This window comes from Temnothorax americanus, unplaced genomic scaffold (assembly GCF_048541705.1).
Source record: "Temnothorax americanus isolate GAGA-0224 unplaced genomic scaffold, ASM4854170v1 Scaffold55, whole genome shotgun sequence".
Taxonomy (NCBI): domain Eukaryota; kingdom Metazoa; phylum Arthropoda; class Insecta; order Hymenoptera; family Formicidae; genus Temnothorax; species Temnothorax americanus.
Window position 1 is genome coordinate 544,099 of NW_027509705.1, and position 21,219 is coordinate 565,317.

The window sequence follows — 21,219 nt, forward strand, 5'->3', positions numbered from 1 at the left end:
TTCTCTCGAGAAAAAAAGCCGTGATTTGTTGCAATAATATTTTTCAATAATCTACGTAAAATGTCTTGATAATTAATGGAACAATTTCAGACTTTTTATAATAAACGTAATAAAGTTTTGTTTTATCTTAGAAAATGTCAAAGATATCATATACGATTTTAACTTGTCATACTTTTTTGCAATATTTGATATTAAATGCTTTTTAATTGAATGTAAGTTCTTACATTGATTTGCATTATGCACACTATAACTATATTGCTCCATTTCGGGTCTCGCGTACTTAATTTTCGTGAAAATGTAACGCAAACACATCTACGCACATTCACTAAAGTTACTAAATTTAATTTAATTATAAATAGACTTTATTAAAGTTCAAATTAAATCTACAACACCGCGTGAAATGAAAGAGAAGAAGATATATGATGTAGAAATTATGAATTCATAAGAAATTCATTTTTAATTGTTAAGAAATTGTTCACATTTTTTCACATAATATATAAGAATTTTCCTCAACATGCAATTAGTTAAGAACCTTCCTGTTTCATTTTGTGTAGGTATTTCCCTCTAGATTTGATTCAGTTTCAATTATGAATGCTTGCCATAATTAACTCGTCTATCGATAATCTTCCATATCAAAGCTTTAATTAATTAATTAATTAATTGCATTGTGACCGAACAGATATAATCTTATATTAAAATGAAAGGGAAATTCAGAGAGAAACGCATTAATTGCGCTCTATCAAAGTAATAAAAGTAGCGTGTATGCATAAATATTGGAACAGCTGGATATTGTAACCTGTCCAGATTACAATTATATCTCATTGATACATAAATGACATAATTTAAACTTGGAAAAAGAAAAAAGTTGGTATATTGAATGCAGAGAAACAATAGTGCGATTGTTTAAGTGTATATGATAAAGCTAAAATTACTATATATATATATATATATATATATATATATATTAAATGTTAAACGTTTAATGAATAACATAATAGTATACGTAACGAGATAAGCTACAAACATAAAACCGAGTTAATCCGCGTGGCTTTGAGGATTGACATGTTTTTATAATCTACAATAATAAAGGCATACATATATGTATGTATGTATGTATACATGCCTTTATTATTATTACATATGTGTGTTGTATTAACTCTCAAAGTGACGCGGATTAACTCGGTTTTATGTTTGTAGCTCATCTCGTTGCATGCGCTATAATGTTATTCATTAAATGTAACAGCGTTTAACATTTTTAATGGCCGCAACCGGCGACCTATTACATGAATATGGAAACCAGAAGTGAGCCGGCTCGTTGATGAAAATTGGCTCCGGTTTATACCGGGCCGTAAATTAAATAAATATCGAGTAAATAAACATGAATTACATCATCGCTCTCGGTGAATAGGATGCCGTAACTGTGCCAGTCTCTCTCCTATCAAAATTGACCAAAATTACAGCTCGTGCATCATATCAAGCATGAAATTACAATCCGCGAATTAAAAGGTATAAAGAATTATTTATTCCATTATATATAATTATATTGCATTATATATATAATTATATATAATAGAATAAATAATTTTTTATACCTTTTAATTCGCGGATTGTAATTTCGTGCTTGATATGATGCATATATATATGTTACAGTTAAAACCCGAAATCCGTCAAAAAACCCGAATTTACTGGTAAATTCTAGTTTTAACTAAGCCAGCTTGGCAATTCGCGTTCTAGCTGAAATAATTTAGTCAAAACTAGAATTGACCGAGTGCTTTAGTAAATTCGCGGTTTAACGTGTTTCTCTTGTTATGAAGCGAGGTCCACGCTGCCTACCGGCGGAGGTGGTTGCGGGAGGGGAGTCCGAAGGCCCCCCCTTGCACCCCCCGCGCGCGCGCGTGTGTGTGTGTGAGTGACGCGCTTTAAAAGTATTTAAGTGTTTAAAGCGCGTCACACACATACACACACACGCGGGGGGGGGGTGCAAGGCGGGCCTTCGTCCTCCCCTCCCGCACCCACCTCCACCGATAGGCAGCGTGGACCTTGCTTTATAACTTAAAGTACATGCAAGTTATGCAGAACGCGTCGTGGACGTTTCTCAAATGCACACATCGCGTTGTGGACGATCAGCACCGTCCACAACTGTACTGACTTGCACGACTGCACGTATTAGACAATTGACAAGCGCGCCGGCGACACGTTTATAAGGTGCCATTACATGGGAGCGTCCGAGCGTCGAGCGTCGAGCGTCAAACACGTGCGCATCACCTTTGCGCAGGATTCTAAACCGTACAGATTTCAGCGTCTTGACGCTATTCCCATGATGGCTATTCCTATTGCAATGGCGAGTGACGAGGTAAGTAGGTTATGTTCCTGTTTTGGCATATCTCTTGTTGAGATAAGTAATTAAAATATTGTATGTTAATAGGCATCAGATATAACGTGCGGCGTGTGCACGGCAACAATTGTAAGAAAAAATATTAAGAGTCACCAATGTGTGCAACAATGGCACGGTATTACCATCGAGTCTGAGTCCCAAATATTTTATCCTACAAATGGTATGGCCTATAATTCATTAAATTATACAATAATATACAACTATTGTATATATACATATATACATACATATATATATATATATATATATATATATATATATATGTATTGAAAGACATTGTAAGTATAAGCAGTATGTGTGCGATTTTGCAGAAAGAGATGAATGTTTGGCAAGAGTAATATGTGATGGCAAGGAACAAATCGTATTAATAAATAAAGAATCACTTGGTCAATCCTATTTGAAACAAATACAAATAGGCAATGAAGTGACAAAGTCTATTAATCTATCGGTGGATGATTGCTGTCCTTCAGGTGATGATTCAGTATTGTGCTCAACAGCAGTAAACAAAAATATAATAGACGAATTATTGATCGAAGAAGTCAGAAAGAGACCCCCTATATACGATTACACACTGCCTTTGTCTTTCCGTGGCAGACACAAAGTTGCAGAGTTGTGGGCAGAAATTTCTAATGCTCTTAAAGGTACCTGTATTACATAAGCCTGCGAATTACCAAATAAAAACAATGATATTACATTAAATGGTGTAAAAGTATGTATTAACAAATTTATTTAACCCATTGTAACAAATGTTTTAGGTCATTTAATGTGGCTAAGGTCGAACTTACAGACGGCCAGATTCTACCAGCGGATATAGCTATTGTTGGAATAGGATCCACTTTTTATACCGACTGGCTGAAAGAATCTTCTGTTCAAATGAGGGACGATGGTGCTATACCAGTAAATAAGGTATAACATTTGGACACGGTACTAATTATGTACAGTTCTAATTATGTATCATTCTTCATTTTAATAATTGGATGTTAATCGAATTCTAGCATTTAAGAACAAGTGTGGAAAATGTATATGCTGGAGGTGACATAGCTTATGCACCGATATATGGATCCGACGACACGTTAGCTGCGATAGGTCATTATTCTTTAGCTCATTATCACGGCAAAATTGCGGCTCTAAACATATGCGGTAAAGAAACTTCTTTGAAGACTGTGCCATTCTTCTGGACGAACTTACTGGGTAGAAATTACAGATATGCAGGTAAATTTGCACATAATATATTTATTGTACTTTTAAAATCGAGTTTAAAATACTCTGTTTGCACAACACAGTATTTCAAAAGTATAATAAATTACGCACTTCGTAAAGATTTAACAATCCAATTAAACAATCTTTATCGCTTCATTTTCAGGCCATGGAAACCCTACTAGCATAAAGATTCATGGCTCACTGGACAAACTGGAATTCTTCGCTTACTATCTTAAAGATGGCAAAGTAATAGGAATTAGTAGTGTTAATGCTGATCCAGTTGCAGCAGATTTTGCAAATATGCTGTACGAGAGAAAGATACTAACAGAAGAGGAGATTAATACAGATCCGTTTGGTTGGATGAAAAATAAGCCAAAGGATGTCTCAACCCGGTTTCAAGAAAGCATTCTTATTGACGTGCAAGCTTGAGTTATTTTATACAAACGAAATAACTTAACGATTTCGAACAATTATGTCACAGTATTAGTCTCAACTTTTACTTTGTACATTCTCAATGTACCTTATTAGACGTAACTTGTGTAATATATTTCATGATACTGTTCTTATGTTAAGAAATACTTCATGTAGTATATTCGGCATTGTGCACAAAAAGAAAAGAGAAAATTAAATGTCATTGTTGAATTTGTTGCTTATTTAATTTACGAAAACCTAAAGGGTACAAGGCACCAAAATTCCTCACCCGAGGAATGCAACCGAAAAAACCCCCCCTCACTCGCCATTGCAATAGGAATAGCGTCAAGACGCTGAAATCTGTACGGTTTAGAATCCTGCGCAAAGGTGATGCGCACGTGTTTGACGCTCGACGCTCGACGCTCGGACGCTCCCATGTAATTTAGAACGCGAATTCACTAAGAGCAATCAGTTAATTCTAGTTTTAACTAAATTATTTTAGTTAAAACGCGAATTTACTAAAGCAGTCAGTTAATTCTAGCTTTAACTGAATTATTTCAGTTAAAACGCGAATGTACTAAAGCATTCGGTCAATTCTAGTTTTAACTAAATTCTTTCAGTTAGAACGCGAATTACCGAAAGAGTTTAGTTAAAACTAGAATTTACCAGTAAATTCGGGTTTTGACGGATTTCGGGTTTTAACTGTAACATATATATATATATATATATATATATATATATATATATATATATATATTATAAAAAACTCATACGCGCGCGGTACAAGCGCGTGAACGCAATGCATTTAAACAATGCTTTTGCAATGCAAAAAAAATATGTAATTAAACAGGAGTAGAGTAATAACGTTCATTCATCGCGCATTTCTTGAACGTAAAGCGAGAGGCGTCAACAAATAACAGTCGATTACATCTGCTAAAAGGTCGAATAACAAGCACAATAATAAATTGCGCGATCCGTATACGCAAACGTTATTTCGATAATATAGAAATTAATAGATACTAAATACGAGTCGCGCGCGCTGCGCTGCGGCGGCAATATAGCGTTCTTGCTCGCGGTATATTTCGCGAAATTTATCGCTCATGGTGATTAATTAATTATTCGAAGAAGGTAATTACCGCGTGACCCGGGCACACACGCTTTTTCCACCGTGTCCACCAGGTACCATCAGTTACCCACGTGAAACCAAAGTCAGCGCCTGTGTTTCCCAGTTTATTGCTCGGCTCTTCGGGAAAACAATGGTACGATTGACCGCGTTTGCGTAATTTAATTTTTTCCTTAAACCAGAATTCATCCTGCAAAACGATGACGTATCTTTGCCGGTGTAATTTGCAAGTTGTTTTCTTGAACGAACAATTGTATTTAAAAAAAGAATGAAATTTACAAATTTTAAATCTTTTTATTTTTATTTCCGGCCAATCGAGTAGATCACACATGTAAAAATCACGAAACTTAACTTACTACGTTGGAATATTGTCCCGAAAATATTCAGCAACGATCGCCATATGTAAGATAAATTCTGCTTTCGATTAAGAGCTTATTAATAATGAGCGGTTTAATCTGAAAACTTTACGCCGCGGCCACCGCGTTTGTTTTCTGTATCTAACGTTTATCTTTCACGGTCTCCTGCACACCGCGACCGGTGATTCCGGTGTGATTAAAGCCCGGTATAGTAATGACAGGACCCGCTTTCCCGGCTGGCATTTACCGGTTAAATTCCTCTTGTTTACCGAGCGACATGAATATGAAAGGGCTCTTCCGGGATAATTATACGTAATTTCCGCGCTGTTCTCATTAAAATCGCTGCGGTAGGTCTTACTCTCACTTTTTATATCGATCCACCGAAGATGGATAACGAGCGTATTCCCAAAAAGAGCCGTATGACATTATCATATCGTTAGTTAATATCGTTGGATAGTAGCAAGACATTTAATGTTAGAAGTTAAGTCACAAATATGTAGATGTCCTAATAATACTATTGACAAAATTTTAAAGAAATTCATAGAAAATAGATAATAATTTTTTTAAAGAGTATAGTAACTTTGCAATCAATGCATCGTAGCGGTTTCTATAATTGAATGAATAAAGATTGTTTCTCCTGCCCTTATGGAAAAATACACTCAACGTCTTAAAGTTGGGTGTGATTTCGGACCGCCAATGAAGGTTAACCATCATTTCAACATGTTTGATTGGTTAATCTTCAATTGGCGGTCCGAAATCACACCCAATTTTAAGACATTGAGTGTATTTTTCCATGAGGGTGAATTCTGCATGTTGCAGCATTCGGCATAATGATTCGGTTGACACGTACAGACACCTAACCGTGAGACGTATATATATTACAATAAATTGATATACATATTCGGCGCGGCGCGACACGGGAGATTCAAAGCTGTTTTGATTAATTGCGCGTTTCGCAATGAATTTAGACGCGCCGGAGACGAGATTAGTCGGCGTCCCAACTGGCCAGCTCGAGGAGGGCCGCGATCAGCTGGAAATCCGATGTCTCGCTGACGCTAATCCGCCGGCTTCGATCCTCTGGAGGAAAACCAAGAGTCCCGGGGTGACGGAAGTGGCTAGTATCGGAGAGACCCTCATGTTCTCTCCAATTTACAGAAATCATGCCGCCGTTTACCTCTGCGAGGCGTCAAACATCGAGGGCGAGAGCAGTCCGGTCTCGGTACAGGTGTCCGTAAATTGTACGTGTATCGCTGTCACTTTGCCACTCAAATCTGTCATTTTCATTCCCGATTTGCATTCGATCTGAGTCCAAAATTCTTGCGGCCTCTGACCATAACTTCTACGACATGAAAACTTTTATTAAATGATCCGTAATATATTTATAACCATTTTTTGTAATATGTGTGTCAATATTATACACGTAATAATTTTTCAAAATATGTATAGAGTGAAAATCAGTAGAAACAACTTGTTACTCGTATAGCTTAGTTTCAATCTCGAAATAAGCTGATCTTTCGTAGATCCACCGACGATCAGCGCAGTCGGACCGGACCGACTAACAACTGCATTGTTGTACTCCGGTGCATCGTTCGAATGCCACGCTGATGCGATGCCGCCGGCCGAGTACAGGTGATCCACGTCATTCTTTACTTCTTCTAAGATTTCCTTATTAGGCATTTATACAATACCTACGTTTAATTATTAATAATTAATTTTTTCTAACTTCGTGATTTTCATAAAATTTTTTTCTTTATTTTCATTAATTTATATAATTAGTGTTACGAATTGGCACTATGTGTGTTCCCATTTATGTTATAGACTTCTTATTCACTTATGTTATAGACTTGAAAATAACTCAAACCAAGAGTCGTGATTATTATTTATATTGTTGCCAGTTATAAGTCGAGTTATAATAAAGAAATATTTTTTATTTTTTAATCAAATTTAATATTATAAATATATATTAATTTAACTTATTTAACATAAAGTTTGCTTGTCCATAGCGTACAATTTTGAGTTAATTTTTCACACATAACTTGTGGTATTTATTTACATATTTGCCTTTTGTTAAATTAATATAAAAATTAGAGTGGATAAATTGGTTAAATTCAACACATAATTGTTTACCGATTGCGATAAAGCAAAAACTCTCAATTTATTTCTTTTGCTTTTATATCTTTTCATTAGCGTGTACTTCTGCCGTGGCGTTTGGAAGTGTCTTTAATTTGCAAATTTCCGATGTGCGATCACGCGTGTGCAGATGGGCACAGATATTCACGGACGGCCGCATGCCGTTGGAATGCGGAACCGGGCAGCGATTGATCCTGACGAACGTGACGTACGAGCAACAGGGTCAATACATATGTCTCGCCTCCAACAAGATCAATGGCAACATCAGGGAAGTTAAAAGCGACCCTGTGTCTCTGCAAGTGGTCGGCGCTCCACGGGTAAGACGACGCTTCGTCACGGCGCGCGGCGCGGCCGCGCGGGTGCGACGGAACGTTGAAAAAGTTTCGCTGCAAATCAGAATTACCGACGAGGGGTCTCGACATTGACGAATAGCGCTTCCGGCGAACCTGTCGCGAAAAAATATCGCTTCATTACTTTACCGGGATTCTGGGATCATTGAATATCTTTCGCGCGAGCGCGCGCGTGCGCGCGTTAACGGAATATCTCCGCGCGAATACTTCTCGTCTGAAGTCCGTCGTTCAGCTTTGAAACTGTCCGGATGCAATATCGGTGAAAAAAAAAATGAGCAGAATGTAGCTTGTAACGAAGAAGAAACGTTGCTTCCGCGTGCATCAATCTCGTTCTGCTTCATTATCTCGTAGAGAAACGCGATATACCGTGAATGGACTGAGATCGTGGGTAAATTTGCGCCAAAAAAAAAAGGAAGAGAATGATTTAATATTTAATAAAACGAACAACTTGACATGCAAATGAGAACTTATAATCTTCCGCGTTACTGCATGTAAATCATTTTCCATCGTTAAAAATTATCCCTTATGTGCAATGCAGATATATCTCACAACACGTATTATTTATTTGCCCCAAAGCGAACAATATATCAACCTCCAGTAATTACAAAATAACACAATATCTAGAGATTATTTTTATGATACTCGGAAATAATTTTTTTATATAGATATAATATTCTATATAAAATATATATATGTCCATACGATTCGTATATAAAAAATAAATAAATAAAAGAGTTAAACATAATTAAAAGAATAATTTTTGCATTGTAACATATTTTTTTTATAAAAAATTATGTTTGAGGAAATGAGGAAAATTCTTTACATATAACCATATATAAATGTAATAATCGTATATATAGAATATTGTATAATCTACTCGTAATTTTATTTTTTGTAAAAAACAATGCAAATGTTATTTATCTAATTATTTTTCTTATCTATACAAGCAGAGATTATACAAGCGAAAGAAATATGGATATATTTTACAATATGTATAATTATATATGAAAAAACTCTTTCCCAGGTATATGTATACAGCGATATGCTTTAGTATTTAGTATGTCCGTGCATTCGACTTCAAATGCATTTTTAAATGGCAATTGGCCATCAATTTTTCAATCATCAACAATGCAGTGCGCATTGCACCATCGAGTTTTATTGTGCAAACGGTATTAAAAATCGATACTTTCGTTATTTGTAACGAGCCACGTTGTTTCTTTCAAAAGAGTGCCTCGATATCGCGTAGATGCATTAGGACGTGTTTTTTTGTTCGCGAATATGTAAAAATAATCGTATAGCAATTAATTGAAAAGGTTACTTCAACGCTTTTATATATATGTATATTGTATAACAATCCATCATAAATATGCGCATAATTGTGGTAGCGAAACAAACAAATTACCACCGTATTTAAGTTATTTATTTAAAACCTTCCGATGTTATATATATATATATATATATATATTCAATTTTTTACATGTCATATATTTGGCATTTTTTTACGCTTGCTATATGCATTTTCAGCAATGCATATTGCAAGTAAACATATAACTGCAACCGCATACAGATGAATTAGAAATTAAATCATATTCCAGTTACCATGATATTAAAATCTTTGGCGATTCGACTCTGACCGAATTCAATAGCTATATAATTATTCAATTGTTGACGAAAAAACTACCTGATTTTAATGTACCGCGGCGTAGTATTTTTTGTTGAATTTGCTTAGTGACAGAACGCACGCAACTATTAATGCGGGTCACTGGTTGCACAGAGGTTTGATTTCCGCTTCATTTAATACGAAATCATTTCATATGTTGAAATTCGACAGCGCTATTAATGTCGATATCTCGTCCAAATTGATTTCGGCGTTGCGCACACGTATAATGGTTATTTTATGTTACATATACGTTCTCTCGTCTCGGGAATCGAATATCGCGCGAAAGGAGTAACCGGAAAAATTTTATTATGCGATTTATTTCGTAGGCGCGGTGCCTGGAAATCAGTCGAAATGTCAATACGCCGCGTCGTAATCAAATCAGCGTTTTAATTATAATTGCGACATGTACGAAAATGTGACAAGCGTCGCTGTTACAAATATATCGCAAAAATGATGAATTATGTTTGCACGTACGCACACTTGAACGACATATGACATATGAGAAACATGGCTTTGAAACGCGATACTGACTGCACAGAAATGAGTACGATCATTATTTCAGCGTATTCATAATGTGAAAAATGTATCCGTATGGTAATGTTTTTATCTCGCGATACACACAGGATGGCATTAAGTACAATGAATTAAAATATAATGCTCGTCATAAATCATCGAGTTTCTTTTGCAAAAATGCTATTCACAGCGCGACAGTTTGTGTCCGTGAAATATGTATATGTGATTTGCTTTCAGATTTAATGCTTAGTCACGTATCATTCGTATGCTCAAATTGAATCTATTTTTTTTTTATTGAAAAATCATATCTATCATGATTCTTGATATTATCTCTTTCACAGATTTCGGTACGTTAACGAAACAGAAAGAATTGCGACGGTCCATCGGCAATGTTTCAATTTCCGCACCGTTGATGAATCGTCGCTTTCGATCGTTTATATAAAGCATATTTTTACATATCTAATTGCACGATAATTTTTTTATTATCGTATCATGTTCTATTCCTTATATTTTGTCACAAAGCTCCCAGACAGCACAGTGTCCAAAATCGGGACATAAGACGTCTTAATGACGTCTTTAAGACGTCTCATGTCTCGATTTTGGTCATTGCTGCTCTTCATGAGATTTCGTTCGCAAAACTACATTTGTGCACCAATTGGTGAAACGTTCCGAACAGAAAGCGGCTCGCGACGCGACGCTCACGTTCGCCGCCCGATGACCGCGAAAGGGGGGGAGGGGAAGGGGGTCGCAGGAGCGAACTTTCCATTCAAAGGACGTTAAACATGTGTCGCAGGTGGTGAAGCCGACCATCACGGAGAAGTTTGTCGTCGTGACGACGGAGGGTAGCCCGGCCAGATTAGAGATCAGACTGTGCTCCGACCCGAAGCCGCGGCTCGTGGCCTGGGAATGGGGCAGTACCAGACTGCACGCCGGTTAGAGACTGCTTGCCTCTCAAACACTATCGCAAGAAGTATTCGATTTCGTCTTTGCTTTGGCCTTTTGCCTCCTGCGTGCACGTACGTGTTCTCTGTTATAAGTTTCGCATCGAGGGCCAAATGACAGAGGTAACCGGATAAGAGCGGATAATAGAATCGAACCTCTTTTTCTCTCTATTACCTTAAAATATTTTTCGTACGGAGAGAAGTGTGTATGTAATTTGGATAAGCGGATCGATTGACTTCCCTCTTATTTCGACATCGTCAGTGACGATTTTCGGTAATTTGAAATATTTTGTAGAAAATATGAAGGAATTTTAAAAGTATATAGTTTACAAATTAAAATTATTGCTTCTTAAAAGATTGTCACGAATTATTATATCGAATCTACATTAAATAAGAACACAAAGAAATTATTTAATTTTTATCGGGACATGAAATAAAGGCGTTTATTATTAAAGATTGTTATAAAACGATAGGCGCGTTTGTATCGTTGAAGTAAATGACAAAGAGCGTCATTTAGAAAGGAAAGGGCTAAGAGAATTAATGACTCGGCTCGCGGAAACTTTCTATTAGAGTCTAAGGAAACATTGATCTCTCGGCCGCTCGGTATTACTCTTTGCAATACAATGGCGTTCTAGATCGCTCACCGCCCGAGCTAGCCGCAAATGATAGCCGCATCCGCGCTCTTTATCTTTGTAAACGTGTCAGTAAACACGAGAGACATGGGGCAATGTGTGCACGAAAGAGATACCACGTTTCGAGGCACGTTGTTCGCGTGCTAAAATTATTACGGCCACGACGAAGTCGGGCTGGCTCGACTTTACTTTATTCCACTTTGACTTTCGCCCCGACCGCCAACTTTTTCCAGCCAAGTCCTCCTCCTCCTTCGTTACGCGTCTGCCTTTTTGTTATGCGTTCCCGTGAAACGAGACGTCCGCGTCCGTCACCTTGCCCAACGAACCATTAATGTACAAACTTTTTTTGGTTCTATTTTTGTTTCGAATATTACAAACGAACGTAACTACAAACGGCCGTAGTTATTAACGCTTCTTTCTCTTCTTTCTTCTTTTTCATTCGGTGAAACTGCAGCCCCGTTAAACTTTTCTTCATACCTTCGTTGAATCAGCGGAGAGAGCGCTCGAGCTTTACCGTTCTCCGGGCGGTTGCTCTTTCGTACACATTTTTTCAATGCTTTCCGACATAATTGGCACTCCACCGACCGGCGTACCTCATCGACAATCCTCCCGCCATGCCACTCGCAATTACCCCCTCGGTTAATTGATTCGCCCGTAACCCGAGCCACGAGAGATCGCTTCGGTCTTGAGACATCCGTCCAATTTCCTGCGAGGCCCAAATCGATGCGCTCTCTCTCACTCTGTGAATTTTTCGCACCCGTCATTTTCCGAGATGCCAGACGACTAATTAGTCCCTTCACACTTACGTTATCTAAAGTTCTGTAAAGTATTTTGGAACTTTTATACGTCCTATATGTTTATAGGATTATTTTTATATTTATTAATATTTATTTATTATTTTTTTTTTAGCTTTTCAATAGCTTCGTCGATTTGATCGTTATAGTTTATATTTATTTTCCATTACTTCTCCTCGTGGGATGCGCATTGAACGTTCATTATTTTGCGAAATTTTATTTCAGTTATTCCGTATAGAAACGGAAATAAAGACTAAATCCAAATTGCGGAGATATGCATGGAGCCGTTTCTATTATTGACAGGTGAAGTTCTGGAGCCGCGCTACCGCGCGCTCGATCTCGAACCGCTGGCTTCGGAGGATTGTTACATAGCGATCTTAGAGTTGACAAGCACAGTGAAAGAGGATCAAAGGCTGTATCATGTTATCGTGGAGAACGATCGTGGCAGTGACAGACGAGCGCTCATGCTGAAAGTCGATGAGCCCGGCCAGGTAAATATGTTGCGCCGCGCCGCGTAGCAGCCGTAATGCTTTACGAACGCGTATTCTTCCCGAGACTTCTAACGTTGTCTAAAACGTAAGCGCTCTTTTCACGGGCGAAACCAGAAAAGGTATTCACACGTCAAGAAAATTCTTCGTCGATTTCACAAAGTGAAATGTACGGTCTGACAAAAGGAACTGCGAATTTTATATTTTTATACGTGATCGACGTATATGTACACGGGAATAAGTGTTAAACGACTACCGGAATCCGGCAAATCAATGTTCGCGGGAGATGAATTTCGGCGCGCAATGCACACACACACACACACGGAATATTTTTCTTGGTCCCCCAGATCCCGCTCGTTATCGGCGCGGTGGCCGGATTCACGGTGCTCTCGGTACTGATAATGGGATTCGTTTGTTTCCTACGTTCGGATAGATGCTGCGTAGCCAGAAACACGGTGCCGGCGCTGCAGCAAGTGCATTGGTAAGCACGCGATATTACGTTGCGCGCGGGTGATTTATTAGGCGGGTAGACGGCGCCGCCGTGGATCACGTGCGATACTCCAATATTGTGTACATTTGACCAGAACCGCGCTATGGAGAGAGTATCTGTGAATTTGCATACGCAGACATACGGGATTTTTGTCCCAAAAATAAATTTTTTTTTAAATCTTTACGTCTCTTACTACATACCGAGTAAATAAATAATGTACGTTATAAGAAAATAAAGAAGCAAAAAAATAATAATTAATTAGATATTAATTATTTATAAAAAAATAAATAATAAATAAATCTATTAAATAACATTCAACTTAAGAAAAGGGAAGAATATTTATAAGATTGCGTCTTATTTTTGAAGCAAAGTTTTTCTTCAAAGGGATATTTTATGTTTGACAAAATTTAAATTAAAATTGTTTTTCTTCAATTTGAATGAGTTATAAGAGAATCCCTTTAATATTATCCCGAAAGACATTGCCTCGCGTATCGCGTAGAATGTATACACATATACACAAAGCATCTAATGAAACGAACCCCGGGATGGGATATATCCCACCGTTTCCATACAGTACAAAGGCTTCCAACGCTATGATAGAGGATCCACGCTTGGCAGTGGATACGATGGATCGTACGAGTCAGCAGTTCGTCCCGGAGAAGCGAGCCAATCACGTTCTGAAGCCCGTCCCGTCGCAGCAATACCAGCAGGAGTGTTATCAGCACGACCCGCAACACCAGCAGCAACATTATCAGAGGCATCATCACCATGGGCAGCCTCACGGACAATATACATTGCAGGTCAGTCCAAATTGGAAATAGAATAGGAAAAAATATTAAAATTGTACTCTCGTACAGAGCGCGTAGCCGAAACCCGGCGTTATTTTTTCTTTCTTTCTCTTTCTTCCTCCCCTTCTCTCGCTTTTCATTTGATTATTTGTCGCATACCGTTGCTTCTGAATTGCAAAGTTTGCATCATTTTTTCAACACGATCCCTTCGATCACGTTTGGAGTCGGTGATTAAGTGTTAGTCGTAGATCTCATTTTGCACAACAAGTTTCTCAATACTGTATTACTCTTTAATACAATAATATATATAGTGTTTTGTTTTTTATTGTATGATTACATTATTAAAAAGCACAGTTACAATGGAAATAAGAATCTTATTGAATTTTGAACGTTGTGTGTTAAAACCTTTGTTGAAAAATGAATTCTCTTGTTATCAAATCTTGATTTTGTAGAGACATCGGGTATAGCTTTGAGTAAAATAAAAAAATGCAGTTATTTTAAGTTTCTCTAACATTATGCAAAATTCACCGTTTTCATTAGCGTATAGAGCATATATCGACACTTATCACAGAGACTTCGTATTCTCCTTCGATTTTACTGCACCGTCGGTCAGCACATTATCAGAGCATTAGCCATTCTGCTTTAGACAAAGATTCTTTTTTTCAGTCGCTTGCTTATTTTACTGCACTCGTCCGAAAGTAGCTATACCTGACCGAAACACGTGCGTTTAAATTTAATCAGTGCATTCGTGCAACGCAACACTGCAAGTGCATGCAGCTTGACCCGATTGCGAAACGAATCATCCGGATTAAGCGATTAAACTCGTTGCGTCAATGGGTCATCGATATTAATGCTTCTCTCTAATATATCGGGTTGTCTTTCCGTGATTATTGCATTTATTTATTATTATTTTTTTAACCGTTTGCTTTCGGGGGGGGGGGGCTCGTCAAGTAAAAACGTACATAGAGAAGGAAAATATAAGGTTTACGGCTTTTTTTTAATGTTGACGCGCCCCGCACATCCGGCGTATGTACTCATTAATTGAATCAATTGAGCGAACAATCTTGGCGCAGGAAAAATTCCTTCTACAGGACGAAGAACGGGACACGCTAAATCGGATTAAAAAAGGCAAGGAACGAGGAGCGCAAACTTTCCACCTTTTCTCCCGGAAAGATCTCGAGGGTTTTATATATAAATAAAATATTGTATTTGTTCCCGACACACACACGCACGCACACACACGACCAACGTGGAAAATGTATAAATATAGACACACGTTACGTTTTAATGTACCCGACACAATCTACTGGGTCGTCAAAAAATTTGTTGATATCTCACACACCAAGACGGTCCCCAACCTTTTTCCTCAAGAGGGCCACATTCAAATCTTTGTATAATGACCGGCGAGCCGGATAAGCTTTATTTTTGCGAATCATATAAAAACAAAGTATCTTTATTTTAAAATTTTATATTACAAAAGTCCGACGCAGCGACGACTGAGTGAGCCGCATAATATATTATTATCTATATAATAGATATTATTATATAATTATATATATATAAAACGTCAAAATTTCTTAGCGGACCGGGGTCGCAGGTTGGGGACCCCTTACACCAATGAAAGTAATTAACGCGTACGCCATCCTTGCTCGCGTATTTTTTCGCGTGCTAAAGTTTATTATGATGTTACGATCGTTGTATAGTATAACTATGCGATTATACAGGAGACGACACACTATCCATTATAGCGACTACTCGCGCAAGAAGTTTTTAGACGATCCAACGTTAAATTACAATACTTATGCGGTGACACGGCGCGCGGCGCGGCGCGCGCAAGCATCGAACGTATCACGTTCTCCGATCGCGATAGTCGCTTGAGTGATTTATGCGCTCGGTAGAATGCATTACGCATGCATTTGGTTGCATCTAGTGTCCCGGGTGTCCCTCCGCCAATTACCGCTGTGTCCTTGTTTGTAATTTAATTTAGATAGATGTGTACATAAGTAGAACGTGTCGACGATAATGCCGCCCCCCCCTCCACGGTCTTCTTTCTTGCCGGTCGATTGAACGCGCGCGAGATTTCTCAGTCTGTGAGTCGCATCTCATCCTTGTAAAAAGTAACCGGATTAGGCTTGAATTGAGTGGAATTCATTACGGCTGAAATTGAAACGCTTAATCGTAAACTGAATTCCCATATCAATTCTATCTCCCCGCCGAGAGAGTCTCACTCACAGCTCTTTCGCTTCTCGCCGGGATAGCTCATCTCGATCGTTTCTGTTCTGATTTCACTTGCATCCAGAAAGGAGTGTATTCCCTGCAGCCGCGCGTCCTGCGGGATTCAAGAACGTAAGACTGAACTCGACCGAGATCGCCGAATTTTACGCTCGCACAAGTAGCAAGCTCTCTTAATGACGGACGGCCGATCGCGCACATCGAGATCATCCAATCGTTTTTCGAAAACTTACACGGATTATAAGAGGAGAATAGCTGTAATTAATTGTTACGCGAAAAACTCCGTTACTGCCATACATTACTCCATACTGCCACGTTTAAAAATCGTAGGCGCGATTAGCAGATATCGATATTGCAGACGTAATTCTTCGTTTTTTCTTCTTCTTTCGTTCGACCGTTGATGTCATATACTCTGATAATTGCGAATAGAGATGTGCGAACTATTCGAAAATTTCGAATTTTGAATCTAGATGGATCGAATACTAATATACTAATAATATACATTGTCAATTTTATAAAATCATATTTCCCGTTATTAAGCAAAAGTACGATCATGTTAATAGGTGTAACATTCAATATTATAACCGCTCACTAAACGGCTAAGTAAGTAGCAGTCAAAAAGTTTATTTCTAATTTTTGACGTGCCCTGTGACCTTATTATAAATTGTAAGTAAAAGTTTGAATATGCGTAAAAAAAATAGTAAACTATAAGTATTGATAATAAACTAATTAACTATATTATTTTATTTTAATTTCTACATTGATAAAAAATTTTCTGCATTTTAGTAAATATTAACTTGCATACAACTGTGACTCCATTTACTAAAATGAAGAAAATTTTCCTTTTTATCGGTATATGTGTATTCACTGAGAAAAATATATACCAATAAAAAGGAAAATTTTCTTCATTCTAGTAAATGGAGTCACAGTATGCAAACTAATATTTACTAAAATGCAGAAATTTTTTTTCAGTGTATGTATATAATTGGATAATGTTATTGGATATTACATAAGAGTATTATAATAATTTAACTTTGATCTTTCGCCGATTTGTTTCAGTTACTGATGCGATTAAATAAAATACATTTCATTAGTTTTGTATTAAATATTTAAATATGTTTTTTGCTTTAAAAAGAATTTATATTATATAATTAATATTATTTTTCCACATATTTTTTAAAATATTCTCTTATTTCCTACATGTTAAAATTCAATTTAATAATAATTATATTGTTAATTAAAAATTACATTTCAACGATTCGATTCAAAAGTACTCGATTCGCTTCGATTTGAATAAAATTTTGTCGATTCAATTCGATTCGAATAAAATTTTGTCGATTCAATTCGATTCGATTCGATTTCAACATAAAAAATCCTTGATTCGCACATCTCTAATTGCGAACGAACCATCGAAGACCACCGTTTGAAGAGTGTTTGTATCATAGGTACTAATTAGTAATCGAAACTATGCTCATTACGATTTAACGACGATATGTTGCTATCTATCGAACACGTGCATATGTACATACGCATATACATACGTATACCCGTTTAGATTACGATCTAACGTACGAATCGTCGTCCAATTAATGAAAGTTTGACGTTAACAGCGATGTGTAATCGCCCACGTACCCAGAAAAAAATTAGTCTTTAATCAAGACAAATATATTCAAATCAACACAATCATTGTTTTATATATAAGCAAGAATATAAAAAATTTTCTTAAATAATTTTATATTCTTGTATTTTAAGAATATTATAATTTAATTTGAATATTATAATTGTCATGTAAAGAATACAATATGAATATTTTGATGACAATAATGTCTTCTTCTTCCGATTTCTTCTTCTTTATTGTAACATAATAAAATTGAGTCAACATATTGCTAAGGAAGGTTAAACGGCCAAAATTCGAGCAAAGAAATTTGAGATGTTAGTTTAAAATTAAAATTTAATAAGCATATATATATTGTATATATGACATTTACGTTTTGACCTACTTGGTCTTCTTCAGAACGTTCTAATTGATAAAATTACATTAATTAATTACGCAAAATAGATATAAAAGATTGAGAGAGCCAATGGCTGATGGTCAAATTAAAAAATATCGCATTACAATAAAATATATAGTTATAACAATTTTCGAAATTTTAAACTAACCATCTAAAATTTCTTTACTCGAATTTTGGGTTGATGTGTCACATAGAGAATATTGAATTTTAAAATAAGATTAAACTGTCTTTATCGTTATAATATGAATATTTTTGATTTGAAAGTTATTCTCTATCTAATATTTTTTGTTTTCCATTAATAAAAATTATATCTGCATAATAATAAAAATATATTTTTCTTTATTAAATTAATATATATATAATATTTTTTGATACAAGTAATTTATCTTTGTTTAACACTGTACAATCGCATTTTAAGATTTACATGTCAAAAATAAAGATATTCTTTAAATAAGAATGTTATTTTTTCTGTGTACGTTTGCGACGCTATACGACAATGCGTTTCTATACGTCGCTGTTGCAAGAGGGTAGTTCAAACAACTGGGCAGCCGACAGTGATTCGATTCACACAATTGTATAGTAGCCGTATACGAATAGTTTATCGGTTCAATGGAGACTCTCAGAAAGAAACAAAAAATGGGAGAGCCAAAAGCTGTACAGATCGTTTCAGGACGTGTCGACCAATGAGCGAGCATGTCGGAATTGCATTTTGTATGTACCCTGCACTTCACGAGATTATGTACAGAGAAACTTTCCCCACCGATTATACTTTCATCCAAACTCAAATACGACGCACCATTATTGTTTGCCGTTACCTCGAGAGATCGTCCTACTAAGATTAAATATATATTATACCTCTCGTTATCATCGTCATTAATTAAGTCTGAGGCGAACACCATTGACTTTGTAATCGGATTAACGATGTGGGACTTCATTGTACGGCATACGAGAATAGTTTCGAGAAGTTGTGCCGAGTGCCCTTTCGTGTATAAAGTTGTCATCATTAAAAAGTGATCATACATATATGGGTACCATTTGTCATCACACCCATACATATCCCGATCCTATAACTGCGAGATATACGACCGAAATTCTTTTCAATATTCTGATCTTATTTTTGTAATGGAAAAAAAAGTTATTATGCGATAAGCATTGTCGCGTTTGAAATTATTCGTTCATTTATCTCATCATCGTAAGAATCATTTGTCTCCCAGACAACACGCGTGCTAAGATTTTTAGACATGCGTGCTGTCTGGACTCGTCGCATATCTCTTATAAAAACAACATTAATAAGATAATTAAATTATCAATATTTGTACTTATAAATTTATGTACAGTGTAACATGTACGTTTCTTGTTACATTATTACATATACGCATATACGTACACACGTATTTTATTTAATTCCTTAGTCTCGGTCTTGCCTGCCATCCTGGATTTGCTACCTAACTGTAGCCTGGATTATTTGACACCTGTGTTGTCAAGAGTGTAGAACAACCCCGCAACTTTACGTCCTCGCGTGCCACGTTTCGGACGCGCCTAGAATTGCACAGATTGCACCCACGCTAGTTTCTATCCCTGACTGCCAAGTAATAACCCGTAGAACATTATGGTAGCAATTCGTGCTCCCCCGTCCGTGCACTATGCGCGTATATGCATTCGTACATATTAAGTCCGCATTAGCCCTCTGCAGCTCTATACGTCGAACCATATTCAAAATAATACATTTGTACACGAATATTTCGTTATTTTTAAAGAGGATTTATGTAAAATTAATCTGAATTAATCTACATTAACGTACTGGCTGAACGCCATGCGTTTCTGTGATATTTTATTAAACGAAGAAAACTCATTTTCATGCTAACATCATATTTTTAAGAAAATGGAGATTATACATATATGCGCATAATTGCCCTGCGCACAATATAAAGCACATTTTAAGAGAATAAGAATAAATATTAAATATTAAGATATATAAATACAGGAATATTCCTGTAATAAATATTATATGTAAATGTAAAGAATATTCTCCTATATTTATATCTTATATTTTATTAATTAACAACGAAAGAGCATCGAGCCGTAACTAGGTGTTAATGTTAATGTGAATGTATATGTGAATATAGTACAAGAACCCGACCTACATCGACCTTCATCCATCTGTTTTCCTAATAAAAGATATTTTTTATCAAACATAATGATTAAACAAACAAATCGCGGATGGGTTGCCTAATTAAATCAGCTCAAGGCTACCCTTAATTAAAAATAATTTAATTAAGTTTTTTTTTATTTCTACACTCATTTGTATTCTCAAAACATTCAGCACCAATCGAAAGTACAAAGCATAAGTAGAAAGTAAAAGTTAGGTTGCCTATCGTTTACTGCTCCCTATTATCGGGTTGCCAGGTATAAACAGGTGAGTTGGTATTACTAATTTACACTCATCTGTATTCTTTAATTGACCTATACAAAAAATAAAGATAATTTTACTGCGAACACAGTGGTATTAGGTTGCCTAAGCAAAATCGATCAAGACTTGCGGTTGCCGCGCTTTAAAATCCGAATATTTGAGTAAGCGAGCGGGATGCGACAGAGAAGTGCTGAACGTACTATTCTATGCAATAGAGGAGGACGCAGCATAGCAGTTGTGCGTGAAGTAATTGCCGAGTGAAAGAGAGTGCGCATGTTCTTTTCACCGTGCGAT

At 36.6% G+C, this 21,219-nt stretch overlaps 2 protein-coding genes and 1 long non-coding RNA gene across 7 annotated transcripts in view; 2 read left to right on the forward strand and 1 right to left on the reverse strand.

Moving 5' to 3' along the window:
• The window catches only part of LOC143904621 (irregular chiasm C-roughest protein), a 214,705-nt gene that overhangs the window by 191,310 nt on the left and 2,176 nt on the right, over nucleotides 1–21,219 (forward strand). Inside the window, exons 6-13 of one of the 4 annotated variants that reach the window (XM_077419436.1) lie at nucleotides 6,454–6,723; nucleotides 7,006–7,114; nucleotides 7,746–7,932; nucleotides 10,932–11,070; nucleotides 12,809–12,996; nucleotides 13,341–13,474; nucleotides 14,058–14,283; nucleotides 15,363–19,538. In XM_077419436.1, coding sequence (XP_077275562.1) covers nucleotides 6,454–6,723; nucleotides 7,006–7,114; nucleotides 7,746–7,932; nucleotides 10,932–11,070; nucleotides 12,809–12,996; nucleotides 13,341–13,474; nucleotides 14,058–14,283; nucleotides 15,363–15,470 — 1,361 coding nt within the window. In that variant the 3' untranslated portion in view covers nucleotides 15,471–19,538. Of the gene's footprint in view, nucleotides 1–6,453; nucleotides 6,724–7,005; nucleotides 7,115–7,745; nucleotides 7,933–10,931; nucleotides 11,071–12,808; nucleotides 12,997–13,340; nucleotides 13,475–14,057; nucleotides 14,284–15,344; nucleotides 19,539–21,219 lie in introns of those variants that run through there. The other 3 variants (XM_077419435.1, XM_077419438.1, XM_077419437.1) reach the window with 3 other exon arrangements.
• The window catches only part of LOC143904623 (uncharacterized), an 84,161-nt gene that overhangs the window by 57,925 nt on the left and 5,017 nt on the right, over nucleotides 1–21,219 (reverse strand). The window lies entirely within an intron of this gene.
• Nucleotides 2,201–4,237, forward strand: LOC143904622 (apoptosis-inducing factor 3-like). 2 transcript variants are annotated; one of them, XR_013258993.1, is made up of 5 exons: nucleotides 2,201–2,353; nucleotides 2,426–2,555; nucleotides 2,707–3,036; nucleotides 3,151–3,301; nucleotides 3,391–3,530. XR_013258993.1 is itself a non-coding variant. In XM_077419440.1 (4 exons), the coding sequence occupies exons 2-4, from the start codon at nucleotides 3,269–3,271 to the stop codon at nucleotides 4,022–4,024; spliced, it is 516 nt and encodes a 171-aa protein (XP_077275566.1). In that variant the 5' UTR covers nucleotides 2,898–3,036; nucleotides 3,151–3,268; the 3' UTR covers nucleotides 4,025–4,237. The 2 variants fall into 2 exon arrangements, 1 of the variants encoding a protein (XP_077275566.1); XM_077419440.1 differs by lacking the exons at nucleotides 2,201–2,353; nucleotides 2,426–2,555 and adding an exon at nucleotides 3,759–4,237 and having other exon boundaries at nucleotides 2,898–3,036; nucleotides 3,391–3,607.

Bases quoted from the DNA above. Each gene is read 5' to 3' on its own strand.
- LOC143904622 (XM_077419440.1), top strand. From the start codon at position 3,269: ATGAGGGACGATGGTGCTATACCAGTAAATAAG. The intron at 3,302-3,390 runs GTATAACATTTG...ATCGAATTCTAG, and splicing joins GTGCTATACCAGTAAATAAG to CATTTAAGAACAAGTGTGGA. The intron at 3,608-3,758 runs GTAAATTTGCAC...CTTCATTTTCAG, and splicing joins TAGAAATTACAGATATGCAG to GCCATGGAAACCCTACTAGC.